The sequence below is a fragment of the Microtus oregoni genome, unplaced genomic scaffold (genome assembly GCF_018167655.1).
Source record: "Microtus oregoni isolate MIOR12 unplaced genomic scaffold, Mior012 000005F_ref0000423, whole genome shotgun sequence".
Classification (NCBI taxonomy): domain Eukaryota; kingdom Metazoa; phylum Chordata; class Mammalia; order Rodentia; family Cricetidae; genus Microtus; species Microtus oregoni.
In genome coordinates, this window is record NW_024543064.1 from 51,700,751 (window position 1) to 51,716,695 (window position 15,945).

The 15,945-nt window shown below is 39.9% G+C and overlaps 1 protein-coding gene across 1 annotated transcript in view; it reads left to right on the top strand.

Annotated features, from left to right (window-relative positions):
• CUNH1orf87 (chromosome unknown C1orf87 homolog) overlaps nucleotides 1–15,476 on the top strand; it is a 63,790-nt gene extending 48,314 nt beyond the window's left edge. Inside the window, exons 8-11 of the mRNA XM_041651160.1 lie at nucleotides 1,490–1,554; nucleotides 7,780–7,853; nucleotides 10,876–11,083; nucleotides 15,316–15,476. Of these exons, the coding sequence (XP_041507094.1) occupies nucleotides 1,490–1,554; nucleotides 7,780–7,853; nucleotides 10,876–11,083; nucleotides 15,316–15,476 (508 nt within the window). The remainder of the gene's footprint in view (nucleotides 1–1,489; nucleotides 1,555–7,779; nucleotides 7,854–10,875; nucleotides 11,084–15,315) is intronic.
• Nucleotides 15,477–15,945: the final 469 nt, after the last annotated feature.

Genomic DNA, 15,945 nt, shown 5'->3' on the forward strand with positions numbered 1-15,945 from the left:
CTACCTCATTAGAGAGTGGGACTTCATGCCTCCGCCCCTCTTCAAGCTAGGATGTGGTCTGGGTTGGACTTGTGCAAGCCGTGTGCATGCTGTCACAGTAGCTGTGGATTTGTACCTCCAACAGCTCTGTTGGACCTTCAAAACAGTTTCTGTTTAGTCAGCCACTGCCTCTGGCTCTTGCCATCTCTCTAACCCCTCGCTGTGACCACTGACGTGTGTGAGGAGGGTGTGACACAGGTGTGTCATTTAGGGCTGTATGTCTGGAAGCCTATGTACCTTGACCAGGTGTGAGTCTCTGTGTTAATAATGTGAAGCAACTCACAATATTAGGGGGAAGTAAAAATCACACAGGACCAGAAACAAATTAATGACAGAGATAAAAACAAAGACAGAGGAGGGACGGACGAGAGGAGAAGGAATAAAGTTATTCATAAACAGGTGGATCACCGTCTTAACTGAGCAGAATATGGATATTTGACTATCGTCCTAGCCACACTGTATCCAAAAGGAAGCCAGGCACCTATTACTGCCAGAGAAGCATGTTTATATAATATATAAATGAATTCTGGGCAAGCAAGTATAAATGATTTACACTACCAAAATTTTGATGGATTATTTTATGCTTTAGATAACTGATTTTTCAGTTGCAACATACATTTCTTCCAATACATTTCTTCCTGGGATGTCATTAAATGTTAAGTCCAGCACATGTAGTTATCCTACCTGTATGTTTGTTGTGTGTTGCAATCCTTTTGACACTCACGGCAATAAAAAGGTACATTTCTGATAGCCACCTGAAATGAAGATTCCATGACTGATATAATTCATTTCACTGATAGGTAAAGGTATAAGATTGTGAGGTGGAAAAGGGGGCAGAATAGCGCTAACACTGAAAGGTCATGGACTTATTCATTTTCCTATGTAACAATGCAAAAATAATAGCTAGTCATGTTTTTACAGCCATTAGAACAGTAACTGATTTTATGGCTAGAGGTGACTGTGACATTAGCCAGATTTTCTCATAGTTCCTGGTCTCTGGATGCCCTGAGTTTGACAGCAGACCCAAATCTCCAGTCTGCTGACTTTGCTGTAATTCATTCATTTGTTTCAGGGTGCTGAATTTCTAACCTATGGTCCATTATTATGTGTTTGTTTGGTTTTTAGACAGGGTACTACTGTACAGTTTAGGCTGGCCTCAACCCCCTAATCCTCCTGCTTTAGCCACGCCCCCTACCCCTGATATTCTGGGGTTGATGGCCTAGGTCCCACACTCATCTATCTCTTCCTGTAACTCTAAGGGCATCTGGTTCCCTATACCAATGCTCTTCCTGGTAGATATACATACCTTAAGTTATTTGTTTCCTACACTGAATCAAAATCCCTTTTAATATTGCTGCCAACGAGTAAAACTCAGCTTGGCTGCGCATGCTCCTGAAGTAGAGGAAGCATCGCTACTCATCACTCAATCCTGGCTCCTCTTCTTACACAGGTGGCAGAATTTTGTTAAGTGGCTGGAAAGGGCTTCTTCTGATCTGTTGTGCGATTCGCCTGTAGGTGAGTACTGTTCTTTCTTATTCGTCAGCAAACCTAGCTGGGTTTTATTCCATTCTTCCCAAAAATATTCAGTGAAGAAAGGACAGGACTGAAAATTTCCTTAAAAACCATTTATGTTTTTAGATAAGGAAAAGTGTAAGTCTTCTAGCTCCATATTTTACTTTCTATGGCAACCCTTTGATAAGAATATAGCACACTTACACATGAAGTTGGTATTATTGGCTTACATTTCAGATGCAGTCTCTTGAATCTACCAATCCTTCAGGTTAGCGTCTATTTTAGTAATAAATCACCAAATATCATATACAAATATAGTTATCAAACATATATGTGTGTGTGTGTGTGTATGTGTGTGCCTTGATATATGTTTAGTGCAGCAACTTTTATAAATGTCTTAAAATTAGAAGCATGGAAAAGATCCTTCAGGGAACATTTAATTAAATTATACTACAACTGCCTGATTAAATTGTTGAGTTTTAAACAACACAACTGGGCTGCCACATAATGATTTCCATGACATATTATTAAGTGAGATTTTAAAGATGAATATGGCAAAATATTTAGCTATTAGCAAGTTTAAATATGACAGGAGAAAAACATATGCATTTGTATTAATCTGTTGCTATGATTTCTCTACTTAAACACCCACTAACTACTGTGCATCACAGTGCAAGGTACCAAGTGTGTATGGTGGGGTTGCTAGGGATGAATATATCAGTCTATATCCAAGTGGCCAGGGGAAACATGGAAACAGGTATAGGGCATTAGTCATGTGAGAATCAGACACGGAAAAAGTTGAAAAGAGGTATGAAGAATGTACTTATGATCCCAGCCTCGATAACAAATTTTTATGATCCTGGAACTTTGAAAAGTAAAAAAGGTTTCAATCATAATTCTGAAGTCTGTAGATATTACATCTAAGTATCATTGAGGGCCATAATCCCTCTGAAGTCTCTTGGAAAGGGCCTCTGGTTGCTTCTTACTTTGAGTAGGAGGTTGAAGCCTCCAAAATCTGTTACATATGATCCCATGTCTGCTCACATGTCCCCTTACCTTCTTCTGTTCCCTCTGTGTCTCTGTATCTAAAGACCTTCTCCTTCCTCTTAAAAAGATCTCAGCTGTTCTCAAGTTGATTATATATATAATGATTGTTTTCAGATAAGACAAACTCATAGGTGCCAGTGGGTAGGAACTGAACATGTAATTTGGGGGACATAACTCAATACTTTGATGCACTCCAGACCTTAGTGACTAAGAAACATTTCCAACCCTTGGGTTCTGGAGAAAGCATACTACAGATCAGCACACTACATCAAAAAGCTAGAAGACAGTATTCTTACTCACCTGGTCAGGTATCTCTAATGAAAGTCAGGGAGTTAGAGAAAGCATTCCCCAGGACATCCTGGGACGCTGGGTCTTAAGTGCCCCATAGTTTGGAAGGTTGGCATACTCGTATTGCAAACAGAATCCCATATTATAATGCTAAGACCTCTAAATGCTTTCCTGTGCCTGTGAATTCACATATAACTCCTGCTGAGAATGAAGAAGAGTGTAATAGCTCAGCTCTTCCTCAGCACCAGGGAGATGCTTGCACCATCCTCCACAGGACTTTTCCTCTGCCTGCATGCATCCCAGCACCTCTCAGACCAGATTTCCTTAACTTTTAAACTCATCAGTCAGATCATGTTGGTATGTACCCAAACATCCTCAGTTTCATAATCACGTTTTTAGGCCCTATCTCAAAATACAGTCACATCCAAGCTACCCGGCTTTACATTATCAGTACACAGGGGCTACAGAAACACAATCCATCCCATAGCAGATGCCACGGATGAAGTACTGGCTTTATGGATACGTAATAAACTTTCTATTAGAGTATTTACTTTATTGCACTCTGACTTATTTATTTCATCATCTTTAAAAACAGAGAGAAAGAAAAAGGAAGAATAAGAAACTGCATGTGCCTAAGGAGCTGGATTCTATGCAGTGTGCAGAGTGACTTGAGCCTGACAAACAACAGATAATGTTACTCACTGGAGAGCATCCAGGCAGAGAGGGCAGAATGGCCATTGTTGCTCTGTGTTATGGACTCACGGTTACTGATGGGAATTTTCCATTTCTAGATGACTGGACCTGTGATGAAGTTTGATGTCCTGCTTGGAACCGAGAAAGACAGTGGTTAAGACATTGTTAGAGGCTTAGATTAACTAGAACAAGTTCAGAGCTGGAACAACTTATCAGTCCTACCAAACCACAGGGCACTGGATTGAGTTGAGTGGTCCTACATAGCAACATGTAGTTTCCATCTCCAAAGAGGGTAAAGGAAGAGGAGAATCCCCAGGGAATGAGAGAGGGCTGAAAGCTAAATGGCCAGAAGTTGGCACCAGTGCTAAGGCTCAGCCAGGAGATCTTGTAACTCTTAGCACATGTTTTTTCTTCGCTTTTCCTTGGGCTACACCAATTCTTTCCTTGCAGCTATTGTTGAACACACTATGCACTGCTGCCAAAGGCTTTGCTTTTCATGTAATTTTCCAAGTGCTTCTCCCCAGGCATTTGCATGGTTTATTCCCTTGTTTTTAGTCTATTGAGCATTCTATTTAATTATGACTTCTTAGGAGGCCTTGGGCAAATTGCTTGGTGCCACCTGTGGTTCTTACCTGTGAATTTGTGTCTGGTTGTTATGGCACATATCTGGACCTGACATTGTTGTGTTTGTAATTCCTAGCTTCACAATTAGAATGTACACTGCATGAGAAGAAAGCTTGTCTTGTTCACTATTGTGTGTCCTTCCCAAGACAATGCTGGCTTCTGGTAAACACTTGACTAGTGTGTCTTCCATGAATGAATGAGTTGGAAGCAGGCTTACAACCACTTTTGATATTAGCAGACAACTGGAATTTTCATCTTCTTAGTTAGGTCATCTGTGGAATAGAGATAATTTCCACCTCACAGAATTATTCTAGATTATGTGGCAAACTTTTGATATATGTTAGTTTGCTGATCACATAAGCTTCATTTATTAGAACTCATCAATCCAGATGCTTTTACTTGGATTAAATGCCCTCAGCTTCATTCTATTTTCGAATCACCTAGAGAACACATTTAAAAAGTATTCTCTTTGCCTGAAATCGAGATTTAATTGGTCTTGTGAGTCATCTGCACACTAGTTATTTTTAAAGTTCCCCAGGTTGGGATAAGATAGAGCAGCACCAAAGAGTTCTGATTCGGATTCCAACAGTCGGTGTGAGCAAACAGGAAGGATGGCTGTGTGAACATCACACTCTCCTGGCAGCCTTATAAATCCTGGTCCTTCCCATGCTTGGAAACTTCTAGAAGCCAGTGGGGTTTATTTCCCCAGTGCAAATCTTCCACTGGCTGACTAGACAGATGTTTCTCATTTGCCCTTCCTGCTGTGTTAGGAAGAAGAATAAGAGATCTCCAGCACAGGTCTTTTAAACAATGTTTACATATGCAAGTGATTACCTTTGTATACACCATCAGATATGACAAGGAAAAGGGGTAAATTAAATGAAACTAAGCAGACTTTTCATATATTCTCCTAAGGGAACTTTGAAAGGCTCAGACAGCAAGGAATAGCTAGAAAGAGATAAGTCTAGGTTCTAGGTCTTATTCTAAAAAGTGTCATGCATTAATTGATGCTCAGAAAAATGCTTGGTATGCTATATGGTAAATCTTTTCCTCTGGGGAAATGAGATTTGCCTAATGTCAAGCACCTTCCATTGTTGAGTATTTTACATAGATGATTTTAACTTCATGGTATTACAGCAAGTTCTTGGAATTTTACAGGCGAAAGAACTGGTCCAAAAGTTCACTGTTGGTAGAAGAAAAATACAGGGTTAATGGTTAGGTTTGTCTGACCGTTAGTCAACACCCCTGCCTCTGTGCCATACAGGGCTGCTAGAGGCCCTTTAGCTGTCCATCTCTGCTTCAGAGTAAGCTGGGCATTTCTTCTTGCAATAAAGAGCAAATTCTTTTCTTTCACAAATGTGATGCAGTGAACAAATCTCACTGCAAGTAGGTGTTCATGGGTTCCCAGGATAACTTAAATTCTCAAAAGATTAATTCAGATTTGCTTCAAAGGGACTGCTATCACAACCTTCAGTGAACATCTGTCTTAGTTAGGGTTTCTATTGCTATGAAGAGACACCATGACCACAGCAACTCTTATATAGGAAAACATTTAATTGGGTGGCTTACATTTCAGAGGTTCAGATCACTATCATTGTGGGACATGGTGGCATATAGGCAGACATGGTGTTGGAGAAGAAGCTAAGAATTCTACAACTTTTTTTTATTTTTAATTCTACATCTTGATCCACAGGCAACAGAAAGTGAACTGAGACACTAGGTGTGCCCTGTGCATATATAAGACCACACAGTGACACACTTCCTCCAACAAGACCATACCTACTCCAGTAAAGCCACACCTCCTAATAGTGCCACTTCCTATGAGCTTAGGTGGGCCAATTACATTCAAACTGCCACAGTATCAGTTGAAGTTTATTCTTTGCTATCTGGGTAGGTTATGAGAGAGAAAGAACTACAGAGACACATCCATGTTCTCAGAGGATTGTAGAAGGAATCGGAGAAGAGTTACCCACTTAGTGGCTCTATTTTCCAAACTTGATATAATTGCCCATAGTCACTCATATTGGAGCAAGCTCAGAGGGCCATTCTCTGCTGGGTCCTGAAGCTTCAGGTGAATATAAAATTGCATTTTCTTCTTTATCAACAAACTGAAGAAGAACTGGGGAGATGACTTAATTTGTAAAGTGCTTGCTCTACAAACCGGAGCACCTGAGTTTGGTTCCCAACACCTATGTGAAAAAAAAAAAAAAAAAAAAAAAAACAGGTCCAGCGGGGCATGGAGTGGCTATAACCACAGAGCTGGGAATGCAGAGACAAGAAGGACTGTGGCAGTCAGTCTAGCTAAACGGTAAGTTCTAGATTCTAGAAGAGACCCTGCCTCAAAAATATAAGATGGTATAAGTTGGAGAGTGACTGAGGAAGATGCCTCTGGCCACTACACAAACATGTACTCGTGTTCATAGTGCATCAATACATATGCACACACACAAACATGTATACCCACATTTACTATGCATATGTGAACACCAATACAAAAAGTAACTGAAACACATAATTCATATTGATCCAGGAATTCAATGCTAATAGAGTATTACGAAGGTGATTTAAGCCTGTTGTGGAAATTTAGGAAACATTCTTCATTCTTTTTAACACTTATTGAATACTTGCTATGTTCTAGCTAATCCCATTTAATACTAGCAGTTACCCAAGGTGTCCTCCTTTCTCTGACACAGACACACAGAGAAGTGGAATAGGTTGTTCAAGGTCATAGATCTCAGAAGGAAAATATCTAGGATTTAAATCCAAGACTTCCACCTCAGAACTGACATTCTCGCCCACTATGTTACATTGTTCCCTTCCAACTTTGCTTATTTTGGCTCATTTTTATTAAAAATAGTGAGACCCAACTGAGGACTAATGTATGTTTGTTAGTGACCTATCAAATTTCACTCAGCACTCCGGGATACTCACAGGGATTTGGAGTCCATAAAATCCTCCCTAAGCTGGGAGGGGGGGGGGGATTGAGCAGAAGGTTGGTTGTTCTGCAACTAAAGCAAGCTGGCCTTATCCCTGAAGACAGCAGCCGACAGCCTGGGAATGGGATGTATACACACAGATGATGGGAAAGGGAGTGCAGAGCTTACGTTCTAAAGGACAGAGTCACAGGAAGAGACTCTCAGTCTCATTAAGCAGCATAGGATTTTCTGGTTCAGGGCCTTCTACAGGTTGTACTCAGCTGGTCCACACCTTTGCTTCACGGGCACCATCACAGTGCCTTTGTCCAAATGACTCCTGCTCATTCCTCCAGTCATCAGTTTGCTTCACTTCCTCCAAGAATAATCCCTCCCCACGGCTTCTACTGCTTCTAAATAAACTGAAATGTTTTCCTATGTCCATATATTTCCTTTCTGTGGTATGTATAATAATTGTGTTTGAATAGTTTGTCTGAGAAACTATGTGGAAATTCACAGGTAGAAACTTGCCTTTTATCCACCAAGGGTCTCCCTGTTGCCTAGCACAATGCAAACAGCCAGCAGAGCCTCATGCGTATGTATATGTTAAATGTGCATGCAAAATTCAACCCTCCTCTCTCTCTCTCTTTGTTTTTCTTGTTAGGAAAGAATGGAAAGAAAACCCCAGGGACCTTGGTCGAAGTCCCTGAGAGACCCCAAAGCAAAACTGAACATGTGGTATGCATCTAGGCATGTGGAGCTCTTGGGAGGGCCTTGAGAACCCTGATTGCATCCTCCCACCTCTTGCTGGGCTGGAAGGCCACCCTCCCCTATGGGTTCTTTATTCCCACCCTACACCTTGCTGTCAGACTCTCTTTAGGACCTGCCTCACATGGAAAGGAGAGGCAGATTAACTCCTAAAATATGATATGTTTAGTTCCCATCCTGGTTAGTATGTGGAAGACTCTTGCCCTTGCTCAGTGATGGACTTGTCATGTGCCCCAAGCAATTGTTTTTGTCGCATATATACAGGTGAGCTTCCAAAGCTTATGGCCACCAATTGTCATCAGTCTCTAGGGTGGCCAGAAGACCATTTTAATAGCTTAACGCCGGCTTCCAGAACCTGAGAGTGTCCTTTCCCTAAGGGATCACTTCTTAAAATTTAAGAATTTCTCTAATTTTAAAAGAAAAAAGAAAAACAAAAAATAAGAAAACAACTATCTAGCAAATGGTTGAAAATCCACCTTAATATTCTCAGCAGTTAGTGAGGAAATTTTGAAGAATTGAAAAGCAGCATGGGCTTTTCGATTGTTGTTGTTTTGAAATGTCCAGATTAGAACATGATTTGTCTTAAAGTGATGGGAGGCCTCTTCATGCACTTCACACATGGAAATATTTTAGAAAACAGTATCCATTTTGGCAAGCATCTTGTCATGTAAAAAACAACCACAAATGCTTTTCTCCTTGAGTGTTAAATCTGTTGTGAATAAGATTATAAAAAATACATTTTGCTCTTTTATTTTGCCTCCTGTTGAAGGGGCTTTTTTGCTTTTCCACAATAATTGACTCTTCTCACATCCTTGTATAATCAGTCTTCATTGTCCCACTTTTTTAAAAAGGAGGCGAAGAAGGGGATTGATAAAACAGCTTTCCTGTGATACCAGAGAAAATAATTCATTTCATATGTCTATTCATTTATTCATTCATTGACATACTTACCCAACAAGCATGTATTGAAAACTTTTGTTAGGCAGTACCCAGATTTTTGAGATTTTTCAGTAACTATCTCATATGACCTTGATGATACATCAATAACTACCTCTAGGGCAATAGATACTTTGACAAATATAATATTGAATTGTGAGCGCCTGGACAGGCAAACGGGTGATGAAGAATAAACTCTTGCTCATCCTGGTCTACAAAGGAAATCAGTACAAGAAAAAGGATCTGAGATGGGTCTTGCAAGTTTCATAGGAGCTCAGTTATTTCAGGTGCGAGCATCAAAAAGGGCTTCTGTAACCAAGGGAATAACATTATAAAGAGATAAAGACAAAAGATACCTTCAGTTGCCAGGCTTTATGTGCCTGGAGAAAAAAAATGCCCATGTAATACTGAAAAGGATAAGCAGAGAATTTCGCAAACAGAACACTAATGTCCACTGGACCAAGCAAGAATTTGGACTTCTCCTGGCACAGAAAAATCATATAAGCTATGTTAGTTACTTGCTCCTTCACTGGGCCTGGTTTGGGTTCACACAATCTCTACTTCCCCTTGTCTTTAATTATCAGAGAGTGGGGAAGTACCCAAAGAAATTAAAAATGAATAAATAAAACTGGACTTTTTGATTAAAAAAATCCATGTATGCAAGTATAGTAAATGAACAGATTTCTCTAAAACTTTTGCCATTTCTAAAGTTGCCCAAATCTCTAAAAAGGCGTAAGAATCACTATTTTATTTTACTGTGTGAAAGTTTTCTTTGTCCCAAAGTTAATTTTATCAAAACAAAATTATTTTATATTCATTCTGAAAATTTACTAGTTTCCTGTCAACTGTGTCAGCGCAATTTCACACAGTGTTCTTCACATTCTCCAGGAGCAACCTCATCCATGTCTGTTACCCAACTCACAGGCAAACTTGTCAGAGCCATTCCTCTCTGGAGTGTGGGGTGCATACCACTTCCAATTGATAAGTTTGACATGGGAAAGAACTGCAAAGCTTCGGCTATTTGAAGGTTAAGGGAACTCGGATGGTACAAATCAGAGGTATTGTTTTATGGTGAACATTTTAGACTGTGAGGAACAGAACAAGCTCTATAGTATAATTAAGTAAAAGAAAAACAGAAAATTTTAATGTGTTAAATATGGACAGAAGTGTAACATGAACTAAACCAAGGAGTCAAACATAAGCAAGCTTTCTTATCTTTACTGTGAGCTTCATGTTCCCTGCCCCTTTGTTGCTGGACAACAGGTACACTAATTGTTTTGCATTGGATGCCCAGCCTCAGACCATGCAATATATATGGTGTTTCTTCTTATAACCACGTGGACTAGACAGGCAGGAGGTGAGTTTCCTGAAAGCCCGGAGTAGTGCTGATCAGGCCACAGACATTCACAGAAGCTGCCAGGATGTCTTATTTACTAGGCACCAAAGGGTCTCATTTGTCTATTTCATCATACTTCTTTGTTCTGTTATAGGCATGAGATTAGGATATTGAAGTGAGCTAGGCATCACTTCTATGCCCTGCTTATAGTTTTGGGTCTAGTATGAGGCCTGAGCAATTTTAAAAGTCTCTTGTCCATTCTGAGCTTCTATCTCCCTTGTTAAATTATACAGAGAGAAACTTAGCTATTCTTGAAACTTGACCCACAGGCCAAAGGTGACACTATTATTGTGCCAGTCACTCGTTCACCACAAACCGCTGCAGAAGTAGTGACTTTTCTCAGAAGCTCAGTCCATGTAGATTCCTCTAGCACCCTTAGAAAAGGACATCGGATCTGTCAATCAGGTCCCAAGTCCTTTGCCTGTTTCAAAGCAGAAAACTGGACAAAAGTGATGATGTCACCTTTCTCAAAGAAAGAAAAACTCACCATGTTTGCATTCAGCAAAACCTTGGCAGAAAGAGCCTTGGGCTGCCGAATACATGAGACTCTCCCTTGCTTTCCAAAGACAGAACTTGCAATAAATCTTTCTACTTGTGTGGCCTCGTCTCTGGCCAACAGTCTGGAGCTCCAGGTACTGAATGCTTATGTTGTTTTGGTAGAAAACTCCAGAAGAGAATCTCTGGCCGGAAAACCCTACTGCTATGATTTCAGCCCCACAAGAACCAGTGAACTCCTTTAAGAAAAGGCCAGTCTCTCAGCCTGATTTGAGTCCAGCCATGATGAAAGAGGCTGAACAACCTGAGCTGTGGATAGACAGGTTCAGAAAGCTGGAAAACGCCCTCTACTTATGTGACCTGAGCAACACAGGTAAAGTATGGATTCCAAAGTCCACTAGCCTATCTCTATTTGCGGTCTCACCTACACATAAATGCCTGGCTTACTTCCATTGTATAAGTAAATAGAACATTTTATCTGGAAAACAGGTGCCTGGCACAATCAGAAAACACGAAGATAAATCAAAGAAGAATTGCCCATGAGGTGACTGAAAATGGCATTGTGTTTCTTATCCCTTACCTCCACTCTTCCACCAGTTTAACACAGGCTTCATTCTCGCCATTCCCCTAAATCCTCCTGCTTTCAAGAGAAACTCCAAACTACTTAGCAAGTCGAAACCCAGTGTCTGCGGGCCTGAGTTGTCTCCTCTACCACTTTTACTCTTAGCATTCCTTGCACAGTCCTAATAGGTCACTTGCCTTTCCCCGGATATGCCTTACTTTCCCATTTGTCCAAGTCCTGTGTCTGCCCAGTCTCCTTCCCAGCAATATTATTTAAACTAGAATCCAATCACTCTTCTCTGGGACTTGAGATGGATCTAGGTCAGACTTCATCTGGCTTTGCCAGCCTCTTGAACATCTACCATCATATTGATAACACGTATATTTTACTTGAAGGTTATTGCTCCCTCACTAGTAGACAGTATTTTTTTTCTACTGCCTGAAACTAGCTTAATTTTTTTCAAATAGTTTTTCTTTAATTTGGAGGAAATAAAAGATTGTATGTCTATAAATAACCAAGTACAACATGCGAGGTGACATAGGCTCTTAGATTTTGCCATGTGGGCATTCAGAGAAAGAAGACTCCTTTTGTGGGATCAGCAAAGGCTTTATTAATGTTAAAATGATCGCCAATGGTTTAGGGCAGGCATGCCCTGTAAAAGCACTTATATGAAAATAGCAATGTCTTTAGTCTCTTTGTGTTTTTTCTGTTTTGAATTTCTAATACATTTTAGATCTCCTGAAATATAATTATATAATACGCCAAATTTTGTTCAATAATTATGTGAAAGGAAGGAAGAAAAAGAAATTTAGAAAGAACTGAGAACTTTACATACAAGATTAAGCTGACTGGATAATAAAATATGTATTAAAAATCTGCTAATGACCCCAGCACTGTGTTAGAGTCTAGACCAGGAAGAAAACCAAAGAGACTGAGTCGCAGCTTCTGTCCTCAAAGACAGACTTCTAGGTAAGATACAGAGCCTTGCAGTAGTTAACAGCATTACAAAGGAAAAGTAAAGAGATAATATATAATAAAGTTTCTTGGTTAAAGGAAGAATTGAGAATTAAGTAGTCCAAAGGAAAGGCATGTAATAGTGCTTAGCTACTATTACATATGAGGAAGAGTTCTAATATACTATGTGCTTCAAATAATCTCAAAAGAAGGAATTCTGGATAATTCCCCAATAAGAAGTGCTAAGTATTTGAGATAAATATGCCTACTCTGATTAAATTTTACAAAATTTTATTTTTTAGCAGAACATCACAGGGTACTCCATAAATATATATCAATTGAAATTGATAATATAAAAAGGAAAGAGACAAGCTATGAAAGGAAGGTTAGCATATAATATGAGCTGAAGTACCAGAGACAGTACTGGGGAGGCATAGCTGGACCTGCAACATGATATAGGGAATATTTGGGTGATGTTAACAGGTTATGCTATCTTGAACCCATCTTCTGCAAATGTTAGGAGGTGAGCTGACTTGCAACAGGGAAAAGGGATGAACAAGACAGACCTGGAGGTTTCCATTAGGGCCTTAGACACATGGTGATGTTGAGACTCTACCTGAATCCTGGGAGCTAAGATGAAGCCTCCTCCTTTACCAGAATCCATCAAAAGATCAACCAGTGAAGGCCATCAAGAGAGCTGAGATACATCAGTTAGTGAAGATTTCTCTGGAGCAGAAGGGAGAATAAAAGGTTATTGAAGCAACCCTGAGCAGAGCTACACACTGAGGAGAAAGAAAAGGCATTTCTAAATAAAATGTCAAATCATGATAATGGATAATGGATGCTGGATCCTAAACTTAGTTGCTAGGAAACTCCCCAAAGATTTAGACCTTTCTCATAGTAATGAAACAGTCTAAGAAAAAAAAAATGTAGTTTTGCTGACTTTGGGGACAGATGCTGATGGCCATGAGATGCCTTTTTCATGCCCCCTTCACTGTTTATGCCTGTTTTCTCCGTTTCTATGAGGTTTGCTAGTTGCTCAAGAGCCAAAGAATGTATCAGCCAGATCTGGGAAAATCTACTACTGTCTTTAATGGGAAAGCGGATTAACTAAGGTCACGCTGTTGGTTCATTAGCCACAACGTTTCACAGACCGTGGAGGCCTTTTCTAGATGTGGAGCTGACAACACCTGCTCTGCCCACAGATGACTCACTGTTCTTTATTATGTGCAAGGAGCTAAGTAGGCCAGCGTATTCCCTATCCAGCATCCAAGGCAGGCCATCCATCATCAAATCAGGGTTTCTGGGAACCCACTGAGCTGATTCTCTAATGGGGCTTGTGAAGAAAATAGCCTTGAAGAGAAGAAACAAGGAATGACAAGTATTCTAAAGAAAGAGCAAATGGTATACTAAGAATTCACTTAGTGAACCAAAGGCCAAATAGAAAATAATAAAGTCAAAGAGGCAGAATGCTGTAAAAGACATTCTTTCCCCAGGCCTGGATATTTCATGCTTTTCATCTCTAAATTTTCAATTTGGCCAGAAGCTGAAGGGTTAATGTCCTTCTTTCCAGGGGAAGAACTCAAGCTCAAAGTGACAACACAGTGGCCAGTAGGAATCTAATTCATAATTCAAACCTAGGTCTTCTCAATGTTCCACTACAGCTAGTTCTCAAGACATACTAGAAGGAGAATGTGGTGTTGCTTATTTTTGATCCAGAGATATAGATTCAAGCCCAGACTCTACCCAGGCAATGTTCCCCACCATTAAAACTGTTCAGAGCCACCTGCCCAAGGATGGTGCCACTCACAACGAGGTGGATCTTCCTACTTCAATTAACAATTCAGAAAATCCCAAAGGCATGACTGTGTGCTAACTTGATTTAGGTAATTCCTAACCCAGACTCTTCCAAGGTGATCCTAGGTTTGTCAAGTGGAAAGTCAAAACTTACTAGGACATGAGGAGTACACCTTTAATCCTTAAAGATATTGGAAAGCTTTTGTTTTGTGGTTTGTGTGGGGGGACTTTATGGCATAGATTTCACAGTTCAAAAAACACAAGTAGTAGATCAAATGATCCATATTGATTATTGTACCTTCATTTCATGTGATATAGTAGTTTACTTTGAGCACCCTTAAGCAAATGATTGAACAACTCTAGGACTCATAGGAGAAACTCTAGTTTCTCCTTTTATGAAATGGGTCATGGTTAAGGTCAAATAAATCAATATTGTAAAATGCTTGGAATGGAGTTTGAGGCATGGGCTATTTTGTGGGAAAAATAGTCATTGTTGTATTTGTTGTTCCACTTCAGTTAATCTTTTGCATAGCTTATCTTCCTCGTGGTTTGGAAAGCTTCCCTAGGCAACAGAATCATTTCCCTGCATCTTAAGTGCAGCATCCAACATATCTAAGCTTCCATTTTGGGCTTATGAATCAGTTCGTGATCATCAGTAATATTGTGAGCCGCACTTACAGCCCTCTCTGTGGCTATCACCCAACCTTCATGCAGAAACCATGCTAACGTTGTCATCATTGAGTTCTATCACACAGGTTAGTGGGAGAGAGTCACAGGAAATATGTGTCAAGAAGGAGCACTTTAATACCTACATGTTTCAGAACATCCACAGGTACTTGGATAAGAAAAAGAAATCACAATATTTATGAACACTTTTAACAGGCACCCCACTTCTGTGAAAATTTGCCCTAAGATATATGGATTTAAAGAATGAGCTTGAATTCTTTAGAACATATGTGTGATGTTACTGGACCCATCTGCTTTATTCTACACTGAAGTCACTCCCTAAGATCTATAAGTCATATCCAAGACTCTAAATGTCTTAAGCTAATTTAAAGAATCTTTTAAAATCGATTTTTATTGAGCTCTATATTTTCTCTACTCCCTTCCCTACTTCTCCCTTCCCCTTCAACTCTTTCTCAAGGTCCTCATGCTTCCAATTCACTCAGGAGATCTTAAAGTCATAAAACATTAGTGTTTAACATCTACCTACAACTCATTCAAGCTAACCTATATCTTTCCTTGATTCTTCTTTCCTCATTAAAAAAAAAAATCTATCAATGTCATCACAGGAGTTCTGGAAAAGGAAAGAGTCAGACGCCTCATCCACAACTACAATCTCATTTACAACTTGTCCCTGAGTCCTCGGAAAATTGACCTGGCCTTGCGGAGATTCTGTTCTGGAGAAAACGTAATCTTAGAGCCAGCACTGCGGTACTTGAAGGAGCTGTAAAAACAAGCATGCACTCTGAGAACTGATGTTTCTTTCATCTTCCCATTACCTGAACTTGTGCTTTTCCTCAGTATGCATGCTGGGATAGAGGCTCTGTCTGAGCTGAGACAGATATAGTTGTTCTACCTACTTTTGCCTTGGATTTGGCTATCAGGAGGAGCTGTTCACAATGATCAGAGAAATCTGGTTTTCTCTTCTGATGTAACAAGAGTCCAATCACTTAACTTGCTCTTCTGTTCTTATAGAGCTTATCATCAATGTGTTTGATGCTTTTTTTCAACATTGCTAACTGCTTTTGTAAACAACATGAGTTCATGTATCAAAAAGCATGCAAGATGGTGTTAACTCACCAGAATATCTAATGAAGAGTCAACTCAATAAATATTTTTGTTGGGTGTTTGGAGACAGGGTCTAAATATATAGTCCAGACTGGCCTTCAACCTGTAGTCTTACTGTCTGAGATTCCTTT